Consider the following 16,109-nt stretch of genomic DNA (forward strand, 5'->3'; position numbering starts at 1 on the left):
ATAGCGCCATTTATCTTATGCTTGCATTTTTGGAGTAGTGACATCTACCGGCACACACTACTTTTAAAATATAGGAAACGATTCTGAAAGACATTTTTTTATAAACATTTTCAATGCATTCGTCACTGACTCACTCACTCACTGATGATCATCAAAACTCTTACCGTACTTTCTAAAGTCCTAGGAAGCTGAAATTTGGTGTGTAAGATAGCATTAGTACACATATACCAAAATATTCTAAAACGAAATATTTGCCCCGAAGGGGGTGAAAAAGGGGTTTGTAACGCGAATTTTCCCAAATATCTATCTTTAAGCTTTCTTTAGTTCACATGGAGCCTAGTAGATGGCGCTAGTAGTCCTCAATATCAGTCTAAACATGGGAGATATTTTTTGATTATTGGTTAGGGATAGGAGCTTTTAAAAATTTGCATTGAATTAGTCTTTTGCTCCTAAATAATAATAATTGCTTTTGTTTATAAATACATCAAATTTTGTAAAATTATTTCCTTATGTCTATGTCCATCGGGAATATGGTGTTGAAATTGGAAGGGACTTTTAGATTTAGGCAGATTTTTGGATATCTATTCAAACGGCAATAAATAATGTTAATTATTTACATACGCGACAATTTACTGGACAAGTAAAGATTTAAAAATCAACGTGCTAACACCAAAATTAGTAAAACATAACGTAAATAAAATTGAGGTCGTAGTCGAGAGTTGTCGGGCGCCGCCGGCCGTGAGCTCCATAAGCTGAGCCGTCGAGTTGGTGTCCTCCTGCAGCGCCTCGGGGCCGGGCACGCGCGACGTTGCTGGCGGCTCCGTCGACGACGTCGTGCGCGCCGGCTCCTCGCCCCCGCCGCCGCCGCCCCCCCCGACGGCGTCGTAGCTCGCCTCGTTGTCGCCGTACTCGCCGATCTGCAACACAACACCCCCCATGTGTTATCATGTGTATCACCATCGACAATTACTCACAAGCACTCGCTTTTTGAAAATAGTTGGATACCTACTATGATAAGAATTCATTGCATTGCCCTAATGAGCGGTTTTCTACGGTATTGGTGGCTGTTGTATCAAAGGCGAGGCGTCGAAAACGGATGCAGAACGATATGTACAAAGGCAAAATTGATGTATCGATAATTTGCAACGACCACTAGACCCCGGTAGAAAGTGTTCGGCGCGGCACGACTGTAATTGTAAAGTAAGTAATTGCTAATAAGATTATTGCTCTCTGTCAACACCGCGCATACAGCCCTAGCTCATACAACCATATTTTTAACATCAAGAATATGGCTCTCTACTGCTGTAGTGTAAGGTTCATTCCCAATTGGGCTGCTCTTTGTTACGGTTCCTAACTCTGCCTAACAGTTTAATATCAGGTGGAGCAGATGCTCGTTTGCCATTACAATAATGAGTGACAGGTACAGAGTAGGAGGTGCATTCGGCTCTACCTTAAAATCAGCTCGGTAGGGTTCGAACTCGAACTGCACCATCCTGCCGCCCATTACAGAGGCATTGAAGTAAGTATTCGGCGTCGGCGGCGGAGTCGACGGCGCCAGCGAGGTGCGCGTGGGCACGGTGCCGGCGTCCACGTCCGCGCCCGAGCCCGCACCGCCGCCCGCGCCGGCGCGCCGCCAGGCGTGCTCCACGGTGAACCACTCGCTATGCGCTTCGCTGCTCGCTCTGCGCCATTCGCTCTGCGCTTCACTGCTCCCTCTGCGCCAGTCGCTCTGCGCTTCGCTGCTCGCTCTAAGCCACTCGCTCTGCGCTTCGCTACGAGGCCACTGTGTGCTGTATGTCGTTATTCTCATTTTCATGTAGTCATCTAAAACAATTTTTAAATTTTGTTAACATCGTAACAAAGATCTACTAAATAGTTAAAAAGATACAGCAAATTTAAGTTTTTCATATAAAACTTGTTTGTTTTTTAGCTTTTTCTTGATTTCCGAGGCACATTTTTTCCTTAGACTTTATTTATCTTATACGTAGTTACATCAATATCTTTGGTATTGAAGAAAATTGGGCGGAGTAGTGACGGCGCGTACCTTCCGGCGCGGTGGTGGTAGGACTGGTGGGGCGGTGACGCGGGTGATGCTTGCCGTCCCGCCGTGCCAGGCCCCCTTCTTCCTTGACCGACGCCTCCAGCAGCATGCGCTCGCTGCACACCGAGGCGCAACTATCGCTGCACACACAAACACATACACAGGTAAGTCTTTTTGTTAACAGTGCACTCAAATCATACCAGCTTGCCAGGAATGCCAAGACAAAAACAATTTAATTAGTCAAAATAAAAGTTCAAAGGTATCTGTGCAAATATCAAATCCTCAAACGTCGATCGAGCTAGTGGAGGTGACCTGACCCCGACAGTTTTGTATGTAGACCCTAGAAGAGGCTACGCACTTTACGAGTAAGTAAGTCTCTTGGCAGCAGCATCAGGCGCGACAACACCCTAGCCTCGGAGATATAACATCGCGCAATGCTAGCAGCTGGCCGATCTCGAACGATCCAATGTCACTGACGGACTCTGGACGTCCCATGATTTCAAACAAAAAAACAAAGATTAATGTCTACAAAGCCTTGATCATCCCTTACTTTAATACGGCGCAGACATATGATACATATGGCACATCAAAAAGCTTGTAACCCACCACCTGAGACGTCCAAGGGCTTCTACATGCAGAGTCTCTGGCCTGCATAGACGTCATTCTTTTAATAAGGATCCCCGTGAGGCAATAATTTTATTATAGTTCATTTATAATAGTCCAATATGCCGCGATTTAAATTCTTGGGGATACTGCAGCATCACAACAGTTTAAGGTGTTAGGATAGGTTAGAACTAGCTGTTCTGTCAGTTCGTGTGTAAGTGTACGGCACGTACCGGCCGCAACGGCGCCGCGTCTGCGCGCAGTGCACGAACTGCTGCCAGCGCGGAACGTGCAGCGCCGCGTGCGTGTCGCCGCAGCCCGCGCCGCCGCCGCCCTCGCTGCTGTTCTCGCCGCTCTCGCCCGGACTGCGCGCCGACCGCGACAGCACGCCGCACAGCTTGCCCGCGCACACCACGCCCACGCCCCAGTCGCTCTAAAATCACAAAACGAATGAATTACATATTTGATAACCTAATATATCAGCAGCACGTGTGTAATCGATCTGTAGTGGCACTAAGCGGTTACGATCTGCTTGACCAGACGCCAATGCCATTTTCGTTAATGTACCTATATGTGCGTGGTCTGACTCATTAGCCACACGCGGCATTCAAATACGGTGTCCACCCGCTGCGGCGTCTATTGTAAATAATAGAGATATTTAACAAACCAAAGATGCGCTACTTATGAGTTTTGTGCAGTGGCGTTTTAAGAAGACCATAGCCAAACCTGGCAGAACTCTGGCCCAACAAGACAAAGCGCCGTGTCGGAGATGGCAGCCCAGTGCGGCGCGATGGTGGCGCAAGCCATGGGCGAGGTGCGCTCGGCGTTGCCGACGCGCAGCGCGCCGCCTGCGCGCGCGGGCGTGCGCACGACGTGGCAGGCGGGCGCGCTGCCGCTGCCGCGCGGCTCGCACTCGTCGCCGGCGGCCATGAGGATGGGCCGCGCGCTCGCCGCCGCGCCGAACGGCGCCTCCAGCTCCAGCAGCGCCATGTCCAGGACGACGCCGATCCACGCCTTTTCTGTCCACTTCTCGTTCTCGGATAAACCCTGTAGTACGTCGCCTAGGTTAACCATCAATGAGGGCTAACGCGTATCAATTTGCCGCTAGGGGCGCTAGTGTAGATGGTGGTCTTTTCCATAGTTCGAAATGTCACTTGTCACTTCAATGACTGACAGCTGTTCTTTAGTCTTTTGGACCACCATCAACAGAGGCGCCAACTGGTGAGCAAAAAAACGATAGCCCTCATTGATCCTTATCGCTTGTGCCAATGTCACATCTATCAAGATAATATATACATAGGTTTAATTAAATGACGGGATTTAATTAAAGGGATGACGACATAATACGTAGACATTGCTCAAAAAATGTTATAGTAATCCAAACAAAAACATAAATGTGAAATGAGAGCCAAGTTCAATATTAAGAATATGTGTCGTCTCGCCGAGAAAAGAATTGAGATATATGGGTGCCAAGTTCTGTGCTGTGTAGAATCCTGAAATTATAAAGGATTTGTCTTAGCTAGTTTTTACGTATAAACTTATACGTAATATTGGATCTTATTTCACATTAATGTTTTTGTTGGTGTACTTTTTGTACAGTACTTCATCATGAATACATTGTAACTTGTAAAATGCGACCTCTTCATGCGATCCATTAGCATGCAATGCTGCTGTATAGTGCTATCTCTGTCTTTGTTAATTAAACAGAGGATCTGCTAGTAAATACTATCCCATCAAAAACATTACATGTAAAAAATGCAAGTCTCGCAACCCAGTTCTTCTACTACAAAAAAGTTTTGAAATGTAATGTGATACCAAGTCGGTTATTTTAGTCGGTGCCAGGGGGTGTTAAAACCGTAACAATATTAGACACTGACCTTTATTTTTTTAATACTTATAATGACTTAATGATAATTCGGCTACATAATGTCATAATGATAATTCGTCAACTATTTGAAATAATCTGAAATAATCCTAATTGAACATTCCGCTAGCCCTAATAATGACATACTTGTGCAGTTATTAAATCTTTAAAACGTGACTGATATTGCAGTATTTTTAAGTTTTTATTGGCTTGATACGCTAAAAACTAATTACGATTCAAATTTGGAGCTCGTGGGTCTGCTAGAAGTACCTTAGAATTATGATGATCGTGAGTGAGTGTGTCAGTGACAAAACTAAGGAACTTTGACATGCAATTATTCTTAAACTACATGTTCAAATTACATGTTATTGAGAATATATCTAAATCATGTTATGCTCTATACGTCACTGAAAATTCAGGGTTCTAGCTTTAGCTATCACAAAATTAAAGAACGTTGTAAATGTCCTGAATGGCTTCGAGAAAAGGATGGTACGGCCGTGCCTCTTTGTTTTGCTCGACTTGGCGGGGGCAATGCCGTGCCCCCAGATATGCTGGTGAAAGTCAGATATATTGAAATAAAGCAGAATCTATTAACGACAGGGATGTAATGTAACATGTAACCTGTGAGTCACTAGCGAGCGCGATGCGCGCCACGCGTCGCGCGCCTTCCGCAGTGATGGCGCCGGGCGCGCGCGCCCACAGGTCGGCGCCGGCGCCGGCGGGCGGCGCGCCGCGGCCGCGCGCGCACGTCGCCGTGCTCAGCGCCGCGCGCAGCGACACCAGCGCGCCGCCGCAGCGCCACCCGTCCTCGTGCTCCACCACTATCTGCAACACAACAGATCGTTTTTGCGTGACTAAAGGTTTAGCTTTTCTAATTAGGTGTTATTATTAATAAATGTTCACTCGTGCTACGCGTGCTTATGCTACGTCGACTCGACAAACTGCACAGATGGACGTTAGAAAAATAAAGCCATGGACTATTACGAAAAACAGCGTCGCAATAACCACCATTATTATTAACCTATTGATCACGCGACATTGCTCGTGTGTGTTTAGCATTGAACTGACCGCAAACGGTGCACTCTCGACCTCGTCCTCCAGCGGCTCGTCGGCGGCGGCGGCGGCGGCGGAGGCGGCCAGAAGCAGAAGCAACGCCGCCGGCGCCCAGTTGGCTCCCAACATGCTCGGCTCACGCAACGAGCCGGTGACTCTCGCTGCACACTATAAACATCGCGCGTCCTCCGAGCTGCTATCACGGCTGAATGACACCTGTCACTTGTCACAGCTTTTTCTTCTTTTATCAAATTTTAGTTAAGGCTACAAATATAATGTTCACCAAAAAATACTTTGGTAGGTACCCTAAATAAAAAAATCTCTCGCCATAAAAAAATACTAAACACCAAAAAATAAGGTCTGAACTAAAATTACAAAAGTACCAGCAATTTTAATCGGGTCGCTATTGTTTCTCATAAAGTTTTAAGTCATAATAAGTTATAAGATATTACTGCAATGTTCTGCCACCAGAGTGCAGCACTAGCCTTTTTAGTAAACCATAGAGTAACTTATACATACTGTACCTTTAACAGGTTTTTACAAGTTTTTAGAGATAATAAAATATGACATTGATGCAAGGCGGTTTGTTTACAGAGGACCTACCGGGCAAAGAATATAATACTCACTACTACCGGGAAACGCGAATCCGAAATGTCGCTATCTGCCACTTTATTAAAAAACGTCGTTCGATACACGTGCGAAAATGTCATTCTTCACACGTCCCAATTAAGTCTTATCAAGTCAAGATATCTCGGTACTCGTGGGGTAATGACATACTTTCCGCACTAGCATCGAAATGTACTATAGCTTAGTGACAAACGTCAAACGCAAAAAATGGCGGACACCTCGCGGACACAATTTGTTCTCGACAGCTTGTCTATACATATAATATATGTACTGGCGGTTACACTTTTTTTATACCCTGATGTAATCGCCTGATGGTAAGCAGTCACACTATTGTATTAGTCAATAAGAGGCATTGTATTCTAATATGATATTTAGCCCTCGGACCAACTTCCTTCCTTTGAGTTTCAGCCAGACGAGTAGCTGAAGTTGTTATTCTAATAAATTTACAAAATGATTTTAATAATTATAGAGTCTGTGCGGAAAGAGAAGCTTCGAGTTGGCTTCGTGTCAGAAACGGGAACTAACATTATCAATGTTATATGGCAATCAAACCCAAACCTTTGACACCTTTCTTGTAAAAAGTAAACATCAAACTTCTGTCATTGTGTATTTTTATTTACAAAACTGCAAGTTTTATACATAAAATATTATCAAAACAGGATAAAACCGTACATAAAACTACAAGGGAAATTATATTTAATATTGTTCGGTTTTGTCAACGGGTAGAAAACGGCGAAAAGCCGACTATATCGACTTACAAAAAGTCACACAACGTGCTTCCGCTATGACGGGTATTTATGTTGTATTTAATATAAAATAATTACCTATTTAATAGTCCCCCTAAGTAATTATTAGTCTCCGGTACATAATCGGTAAATATTTATTCATTAAAATATATTAATTTACGTAAATATAATGAAGGTCATTCGTGATCTTAAAATAATTGACAAATACTTTTGATACTTTACCATTTTAGTCATCCATATCCATACTAATATTATAAACTAGCTTTTGCCCGCGACTTGATCTGCGCAGAATTAGTATTTTGAATGAATGAATGAATTTTTATTTGCTAGAGACATGGTTATATACAGGTGGGTTTTGGGTAGCTTCTTTTTTTATCCACTGCTTTTTATTGATTCCCTATACCATGCAATATCCTTATATACATATCATACATATATATGCATGCTTATATATTTATTTGAGACACAATTTAAACTTCTATGCACTTGATGCGCTTTCGGGGTGTGAGTGGGATATATGAACGGGGGAGTTTACCCGTGAACAAGATGCATATAACTGCGTCGAAATATCGGGAGCTCAAAAACAATACAAAAGGTAATCACGGTCTATATCCCGGTCAATATAAGTCTAGTGAAACTAACCGTAAATCATTCAAAACCTATAAGTAATAAAATAAATGTGGATAGAAGTTGCTTGATCTCTTCTTCCTTTGCCATTTCCAAAATGTCGGTGAAAGGTGAAATTTAAACAACAAGCAAAAAATAAGTATATCGTATGTAGTAAATATAGAGGTTCAGGATAGAGGTGCACGGTGTGGGACTGTCGTGCACATCTCCGTGCGACATGACGTGCCGAGAGGAGGCCGCAGACTCCGCGGCGACGGCGCGGGGGAAAGCGCGGCAGCGACGGCGGCGGCGGCGGCGGCGGCGGGCGGCGGGACCGCACGCCAGTCCACGCCGCGCCGAGCGAGTGACACCACGTCTCTCTACCCTCCGTACACCGCGTACGTCACGCGTCGACACTCGCGAGCGACCGCGATCTGTCCAACTAGGATCTGAGTTCTGACCTTTGGAAATATCAGTGTTGTGGTGAAGTGAAGTGATGATAACTCGTCCGCGGCCCGCATGACGGGCGCGATGTGGCGCGCGCTGGTGCCGGCGCTGTTGGTGCTGGCGAGCGGCGCGGGCGGCGACGGCGGTGGCGGCGGTGGCGGCGGCTGTGCCGAGCCGCTGCCGGCGGGGTGCGCGTGCGGCGCGGCGGGCGCGGGCGCGGCGTGGGGCACGCGCCTCTCGTGCCGCGCCGCCGGGTTGCGCGTGCTGCCGCCGCTGCATGCCGCCCTGCTTGAACTGTGAGTACCTTACCTACCTCTGAACCTTGTTAACTGTTCAGTATCGGTGGACGGTGGACCTTATATGCCTTTTGTAATAAGCTCCACCGATGTACAGTTAGGAGTGTTGCTAAGTGTATAACATATGTAAATCCGGCAGCCGTATTGCATTTCTTCGTTTCGATGTGGTGCAGCAATCGGATCGTGACCGGTCGGGATAAATAAACAATATACAGTCGTAGTTCCTCATCAAGGTTGGTCATGATCGAGTGCGAAGTTGACATGACAGTGACACCATGTGAGTGGGCGCAGCGCAGCGCAGCGCAGGCTGAGCGGCCTCACGGCCTCAGATGTATGCAGCGGCAGCGGCGAGAGGAGGTGCGCGCGCGCCGCGCGTTGAACTCTTTTGCTTAGCGCCGCGCCGCGCCGGCCGGCGCTACAACCACCTGCGCGCAGCCTGAATTTTAACAAAGCCAAAATTTAACGTTTCAATTGATAATTAAACTACATTAATTTAGTACCGATTTTTCCAAGTATAATATGTGTAAACCATCTACTCGTATCGTATCGTATGTTGAGCAAACAGCATACATAAACTCTTTGAACTTTTTATTCAACATAAGTTTTATAATTTTTACCAATTATACCTCAACTCACTTCTTGGTCCCTCTTTTTTTTATTCTTTATTAAAGGGCTTTTTCAAATGAACGAATATGTCGCCCCTACTGTGTCTTGGTCTTGCTTTATTTCATTTAATATCCCTATTAAGGAAAGATAGATAGATAGATAGATAGATAAAAGATTTATTTGTACAGCTGCAATTACACACAATATTTATACAAACACAACAGAAGAAAAAAAAACTAATTACTACTTACACTAACAAAGAAATAAAATTATAACGAGAATACCCTAATAAAAATGAAACAGAAATGGTGTAAAATTATGTGCAAACTGTGTGCGTTGCAGCAGGACAAAAGGGTCACGGCTCAGTGATACGCTTCGCTCTTTGGAGCAAAGCACTGATTTTCTGCCGGGACCCAGGTCACAACAGATAATATATATACAATGTGCTTACGTAAGCGGAATGAAATGTACTGTGTAAAGTGTGATTATATGTGCATGTCGTGTGATAATTACTTGATTAAATATTAAGACAGTAGGTAAATGACCCGTGTGTAGTGTACTGTGTGTAAGTCTCCAAATTGTGTGACATTTTAGTTGTGTGGCATCAGCCCCACCATGTTATATCCTGAAATCTGCAACCAAATAGCCGAATGGAATCCCAGCGGTTTGTTTTTCAAGAAGTATTTTTTTAAAGTGACTTTTAAATGTCTTTTTAGATTTAAGTTGTCTTAAAGGCGGGGGGATATCATTCCAGCATTTGGTCGCAAGAAAACGGAAACAACCGGTAAAGGCAATCGTCCTATGAGGATGTACTTCTAAAATGCAACGTCGAGTAGATCTTGTGGCGTGTCGTTTATGAAAAGAAGAAAAATTTATTTTAGAATAAAGATACTCGGGTGACTTGCAATTTATAACGCCAAAGAGAAGACAAGCAAGGTGTAAATGTCTACGTGATGCCATATTCAGAGTCGAAGATTTGTTCAAGAATGGTGTGATATGGCTCCTTGGAGGAACTTTGTAGCAATATCGATAACACGCGTTTTGAACTCGTTGTATTAAAGAGATGTTAGAGAGAGATGCAACTAGCGCGAGCGCAACTCGATAAGTATATAAACCACGAAATGAGTATATATATGGCTGTTGTTATGGTAAATATTGCACATCGTTTTCATAGCATTCAAAATCGCTGTTGTGATTAAAGTCGTCGTCAATACAACTTGCAAATAATGTAAACAAGTATGACAAATTTTGTAAACGTTTGACACATAACCTAACATTCTTACGAAGGTTATTTTCCCTGAAATATTAATAATTAACATTTAATTTAACTAAAAATTTATACAAATAAAATATTTACGTACTTACATAGACTGTTGATAAGGTCATGGTTGTCCTTTTAAAGAGCGAGATTACGAAGTAATGAAGGTGAAATGGTTTGTTTACATTATTTGCAAGTTCTATTGACGACGACGACGTTAATAAGATAATGAAAGATATTTACTACTTTAACTTATCTTTAAATTAATTTTAGTAAAATGGTTGTTTCATCCGCTACTATACGGTACCTACCTCTACCTACCTATGTTGACTGTACCTACGCAAATACAAGATAGATATAATATTTATTGATTAACATCATATAAACATTCTCAAACTCGATAATTACTACTCGACAACTATTTAAAAATAGAGGGACTCTTGAGTCTTTTGAGTTCACATTTAAAGAAATCAACTCTTTGTTAGGAAACTGTAAGCTGTGTCTGTGTGTGTGTGTGTGTGTGTGTGTGTGTGTGTGTGTGTGTGTGTGTCTGTGCTCAAACAATTTCAAAGTTTTTCAAGTCCCGAGTATATAAAAATTTTTTCAACCTTATCTGAAAAGGACTCGAGCCTCCGAAAGACTCCATTAATTTGTAGGTTTTATCTAAATACTTACTAGTAGCAGTAAAGAAAATAAGCGATATTGTATGTTGTACCTAACCCGTGAATTTCAGAAATCAGAAATATTTATTGTGTAAACTGTGTAGGTACAAGAAGTATAACTAGGTACATTATTTGATGAGTATCAACAGTTTTACCCTTTTCGGGCATAAAATTTATTTTATCTTAAACTAAGTTTAATTTTATAAGAACCTCTACAAAAACTCTCTACAAAAGATTCGGGTCTCTAACTAGTTGAAAAGAACTCAAGTTTCGACTTATACGAGTCTGAAAAACGCAGTAGAGTCGGTGAAGGGCCCGCGGTGTCCCTTCGCGAGTGCGAGCGGCGCTGCGGCGCGGCGTGCGGCGCACCCGCGAGCGCGAGGCGCGAGGGACTCCAACTCCAACAAGCATAACGTAACGACGGTAACGACCTAACGACCACTCATGGGTATTGCTCTCGACTCTCGACGCATTTGAAGTATCCTGAGCACTCCACGGCACGGCAGCGGCACCGGCTTCCAATAGACTACTCGTAGAGGCGAGAGTTTTGTCTTAGTTTCAACTACTTATTGCTTTTATTATTTATTACATACATAATAAAATAACTATTACTTATTCCAAACACTATACGTATTAGATGGATACAGTCTAAGGAAAAAACATGCCTCGGAAATCAAGGAAATTAATTTGATTCTCGAACAGATAGCACCACCAAGTTTTACCACATTTGGCCTATTCTCTAATAGATGGCGTTGACGGTTTCGTTTGTTATTTAACAATTGTAACGCATATCAGTGAAAGAACATGGGTCAAAATAATATAAAAATAATAAATGCAAATAAAAAAAACATTTATCCATATATAAATACGTTTTAAGGCATCTACATTTTTAGTCTTAATGGTGTGTCGATAGATGACAGTGAATTTACTGTGGCTACACAAATTTACTATGACAGTACTCCTCTATCCTATTATATCCTCTTTGCTTATTCTGTGACAGAAGGTATCTTAAACATTTGAAGAACTAAAGAAATTCCCTTTTGTGCTTGTGGCGTCTCCACTTGTTTGTAATTACCTAATTACTATTAGACAGTTATTATTATAGGGACTTCTTGTCTGTAATATTTTTATGAATCCGTTTTCCGAACAAACTTTTGATTGTTTGTGTTATAATACATGTCGTTTAAAGTTCGTTGCTCTGTTCAGAGCTCTTCCGCCAGTTCGTAAACAGAAACTCAAACCCAATATCTGCCGTGCCGTTATTGACACATACAACAGTATATAAATACTATCAGCAATTGCCGCCCTTATCCTGGTGCAATATGATTTACAAATGGTAGGTGCATGCATAACAACTTGTTGTCTCTCGCTTCGCCTCATAATAATATATCCTCGGCTGGTTGTGGCAGTTTTGTAGAGTATCATATCAGTAGAGTGAGGGACGCGGGTCGCGGTCGCGATAGCACTCCCCGAGCCCGGAGCCCTAAAGGGGTGAGGCGTGCAGGCGCGGGGCGGTGGTAGGGCTACTAGGTAGCCAACATTATATTCCCGATTCAAGCTGTACTTGTCGATATGTGTTTGTTTTTAAGGTCCCGTATATACCCAAAGGGTAAAAACGGGACCCTATTACTCCGCTGTCTGTTTGTCACCAGTCTGTATGTCATGAACCGTGATAGTCAGACTAGACAGTTGAAATTTTCACAGATGATGTATTTCTGTTGCCGCTATAACAACAAATACTAAAAACTTTAAGTGGGGCTCCCATACAACAAACGTGATTGTTTTGCGTAATGTCACGGAACCCTTCGTGCGCGAGTCCGACTCGCACTTGGCCGGTTTTTCGAAGATCGCATTTAAACTACCGTGAGACATACAAACTTTTAGCTAATCTTCGGTTTCACTCACGTATTTTTAGTCACTCACGCGACATGTTTCGGAGAGCCTAATAAAAATTTAATTTTTCAAAGATATATAATATCTAAAGACGTACCTATAACCTATTGAATTATTTACCTAAATCAAAATTGAATATTGTGTATTTGTGTAATAATGTGTGTTGACTCTCGAAGCGCATAAATAATGAGTGACAGCGAGTGCATGCATGCATTTTCATTTGTTTACATGATGACTTAAGTAAACCATAATATATTTAGGTACATACAATAGGAGTTTGTTACGCCGCATCTTCTTGTTAGGCGTCTTTGGTGGAAAAATTCACCGCAAATTATCGCATCATTAATATTCCGGAGCCGCGAGTAGAGTCTTAACCAAGGTAATGAATATTTCAAATTGTCCTTAATTTCATAAATAAATTCAGTGAAAAATCGTGCAATCCGGCAACCCTACGCATGCGAAACTAGCAACAGCAAGTATCTCCGCCGGGAGACGTGGCTCGCGGGCTCGCGGCTCGCGACGCGACGCGCGCAACTGACTTCCCAACAAGCGTTACATTTACTTACAACTCCATTACTTACTTTATTTGATCTCGCGACGCCGCCTCGATGCTTCCGTCCGCCGCCGCCGCCGTCGCCGTCTCCGCCTCCGCCTCCGCCGCGGCCGATGGCTGTTTCAATGTATAATGTAAACAGTTAATTAAACTAATCGTTTGATTGACGAGCCCCCGCCGCGCCGCGCCGCGCCGCGCCCCCGCCGCGCCGCGCCGCGCCGCGCCGCCGCCGCCGGACGCAGCCACTCCGCTGAAAAATTACCGCTTAATATATAGGCAGCAGTCGTTTACTTTGTAATTAATAATTATATTAGTCTTCTGATAAAGAGAGCTTATAATTTTTTTACTATTAATAGTGGTCTTACATTATAGTTATAGCTAAAAAAACTCTCAATAAAATACTCGCTTTTCAAACTAAATCATAATTGCTTTGTCAGTATGGACATGTACGAGTAAGCATGTAAAAAAATGTATATAACACACACGTTTCATTTTGCCGCTAATAAAAGACCGCCGTAATTTCATTTATTTTCAGCCGTAATTACAGCCGGTGCCGTACCGCTTGGTTCAGATGAAATTGACGGTAACACATAAATTAGTATTACGCATACCTAAATAATATCCCCAAAGGTCGCGCTAGGGCGCGGGCGGGGGCGGGGGCGGTGTCGGGTGCGGGGGCGGGCGGTAGTAAACAGAGAGCGTGATTTATGTCCCGCGGCGTGTTTATTAGAGCCGCCATCGCCCTAACGATGTTACATACAGTGACACGAGCGAGGGATGATGCACGAGTGCCGTCGTGCCGTCCACACACTCACACTGTAACTGACCATTAGCCTCATGCATGATGTTTATATTTGAACGAAATATTTTTTATTCGGATGTTTATTACCGTTAGGTATATCATGTTACAAATGCATTTCCGTTATTAAATTGTCATTTAATTGCTTAAAATAATAAATAAAAAGTACAAAAATTTGTGCCCGCGAAAAGCTAGTGAGCGAAACGCGCGAAACGTCACGTGACGTCACGTGTTCGACAGATTAGTTAGTGTCATTAGTAGCAAACGTCAGTTGGACCGTCCAACGTGTGACGTCATCACGCTCTGTGAAATTCACGCCAAAAATTATGAGCGTTTCAACCGCTCAAAATTTTTCAACATAAATTTTTTAAATAAAATAATGTGGTTTACAAAAGTATTTTTATTTATTCCGGTGTTCAAAGGATATAAATTATGCAAACGTCCACCGAAAATTGGTTTGAACGAGATCTATTAGTAAGTAGTTTTTTTTTATACGTTCACTTAACAATACATTGTTTAAATTGTGTAATGTACGGAACCCTCGGTGCGCTAGTCCGACTCGCACTTGCCCGATTTTTTTAATAGAGGTGGTCATCCTCGTGGCCACCACGCCGGCGGCGCCGGCCAGCAGTGGCAACCCCCCCGGCAGTCATCATAGGCCCTCTGCCTGGACAGTTACGGGGACCGCAGTTTTATACAGGTCAGCGGCATTCCTGTGCCCTCACGCGCCCGAAGGCGCCCGGCCCGAAGGCCCCCCTCCAGCACGCACTCGGGTGAACTCTCCCTCATTGAGAGGACACCCTGTGTGGAACCCCCCTAACCCCCCGTGACAGGACATTGGCAGCACCGGTAAGCAATTACCTGGAGACCAAGAGATTACTTACCGTTGCCCCCGGGGCGCACCGTCCGAGAGCCCTTCTCTTTCCCCGGATCAGCTGATCAAGAGGATAAGAAGGGACTCGGCACCCAAGCCTAGGAGGTTTCCTGTCCGTAGCATCCCATACTTAACGAACCTAACCTACCTACCTATTAATGTGTAATAACGTGGACACTAAGGAGTAACGATTTGTTAGAATAATTATTTCGAATAAAATATCTAACAAACCGCACTATATTATACTGATAATAGTTGCGAATAATAAAATAATCTACGGTAAAATAAGCGAAAAAAATAAACGTGAACATTATAAAACGCATCATGAAAAATCGCTACATAAAAAGAGACGAATAAATAAATTTGCGATCGTGAAAAACCGCGAATTGAAAATTCGCTACTCAGAAATAATGCGTTTGTGAAAATTATCTAACAAGTCGCAAGTTGTTGTGATGCGCTAGTTGCAACGCGTATCGATTGCACCACGCGCTATTAATAGCCGCTCCTGCTGCACCCATACGAGGGCACTCGGGGCACGGGGGGCACGGGGCAGGAGGGGCACGGGGTGCCCAGCCCCAGCCTCGGCCGCGTCCTCCGTCTAAACTAACCCTCTAATTGGAGTCCAATAAGCGCGAGGTCTGCGATAAATACCTTAAGGCTTGTTTACTCCGCGTTGAGAAACATGCTATCCGTTCCGTATCTAGGTACGATTACATTAATAGAGTACATTAAGTAGACACATATTTGCGCCCCCGTGTTGTGCAACGCTGTACTTTATCACTCCGATTTATAATGTAAATATTTAGATTGCTATTCACGATTACAAGTGTTATTGTAATGTCTTATAAATGTGACAATAATTCAGTTCAAGGGTAAAATATTGTGATTGCAAATGCATTACAAGTATGTTCATTTATTTTATCAAATTGTCTAATGTAATACACATCTAACATGCTGTGGTGACACTGGTGACGGGCCTACACCAGCATACTATAGGTACATGTATTGTTTATTCTGTGCCTACACTACAAATGCAACTGGCCGGACACGGCAAATTGGCACGACGTTCAGTTGGTTGAGCGGTGCGGTGTGCGGTGTGCGGTGGGCTGCTGGGCTGGTATCCCAGGCTTTTCCTTTATTTCTAAGCATTGTGGCACCTATCATTTGCAGACGTTTCTGCT

The 16,109-nt window shown here is 43.5% G+C and overlaps 2 protein-coding genes across 2 annotated transcripts in view; one reads left to right on the plus strand and one right to left on the minus strand.

Annotated features, from left to right (window-relative positions):
- Positions 1-668: 668 nt before the first annotated feature.
- On the minus strand, positions 669-5,788 carry LOC134747406 (uncharacterized; the record flags this gene model as incomplete). The annotated part of the gene is made up of 7 exons (XM_063682029.1): positions 5,577-5,788; positions 5,130-5,333; positions 3,371-3,691; positions 2,878-3,077; positions 2,045-2,181; positions 1,451-1,824; positions 669-917 (listed from the first exon to the last, which is right to left on the minus strand). Coding segments are annotated over exons 1-7 (1,599 nt in total), but the record flags the coding sequence as incomplete, so codon positions are not given.
- A 2,129-nt stretch (positions 5,789-7,917) lies between these two features.
- Positions 7,918-16,109, plus strand: part of LOC134747020 (lutropin-choriogonadotropic hormone receptor) — a 101,026-nt gene continuing 92,834 nt past the window's right edge. The window contains exon 1 of the mRNA XM_063681563.1: positions 7,918-8,283. Coding sequence (XP_063537633.1) covers positions 8,060-8,283 — 224 coding nt within the window. The 5' untranslated portion in view covers positions 7,918-8,059. The remainder of the gene's footprint in view (positions 8,284-16,109) is intronic.

Source organism: Cydia strobilella, chromosome 14 (genome assembly GCF_947568885.1).
Source record: "Cydia strobilella chromosome 14, ilCydStro3.1, whole genome shotgun sequence".
Taxonomy (NCBI): Eukaryota; Metazoa; Arthropoda; class Insecta; order Lepidoptera; family Tortricidae; genus Cydia; species Cydia strobilella.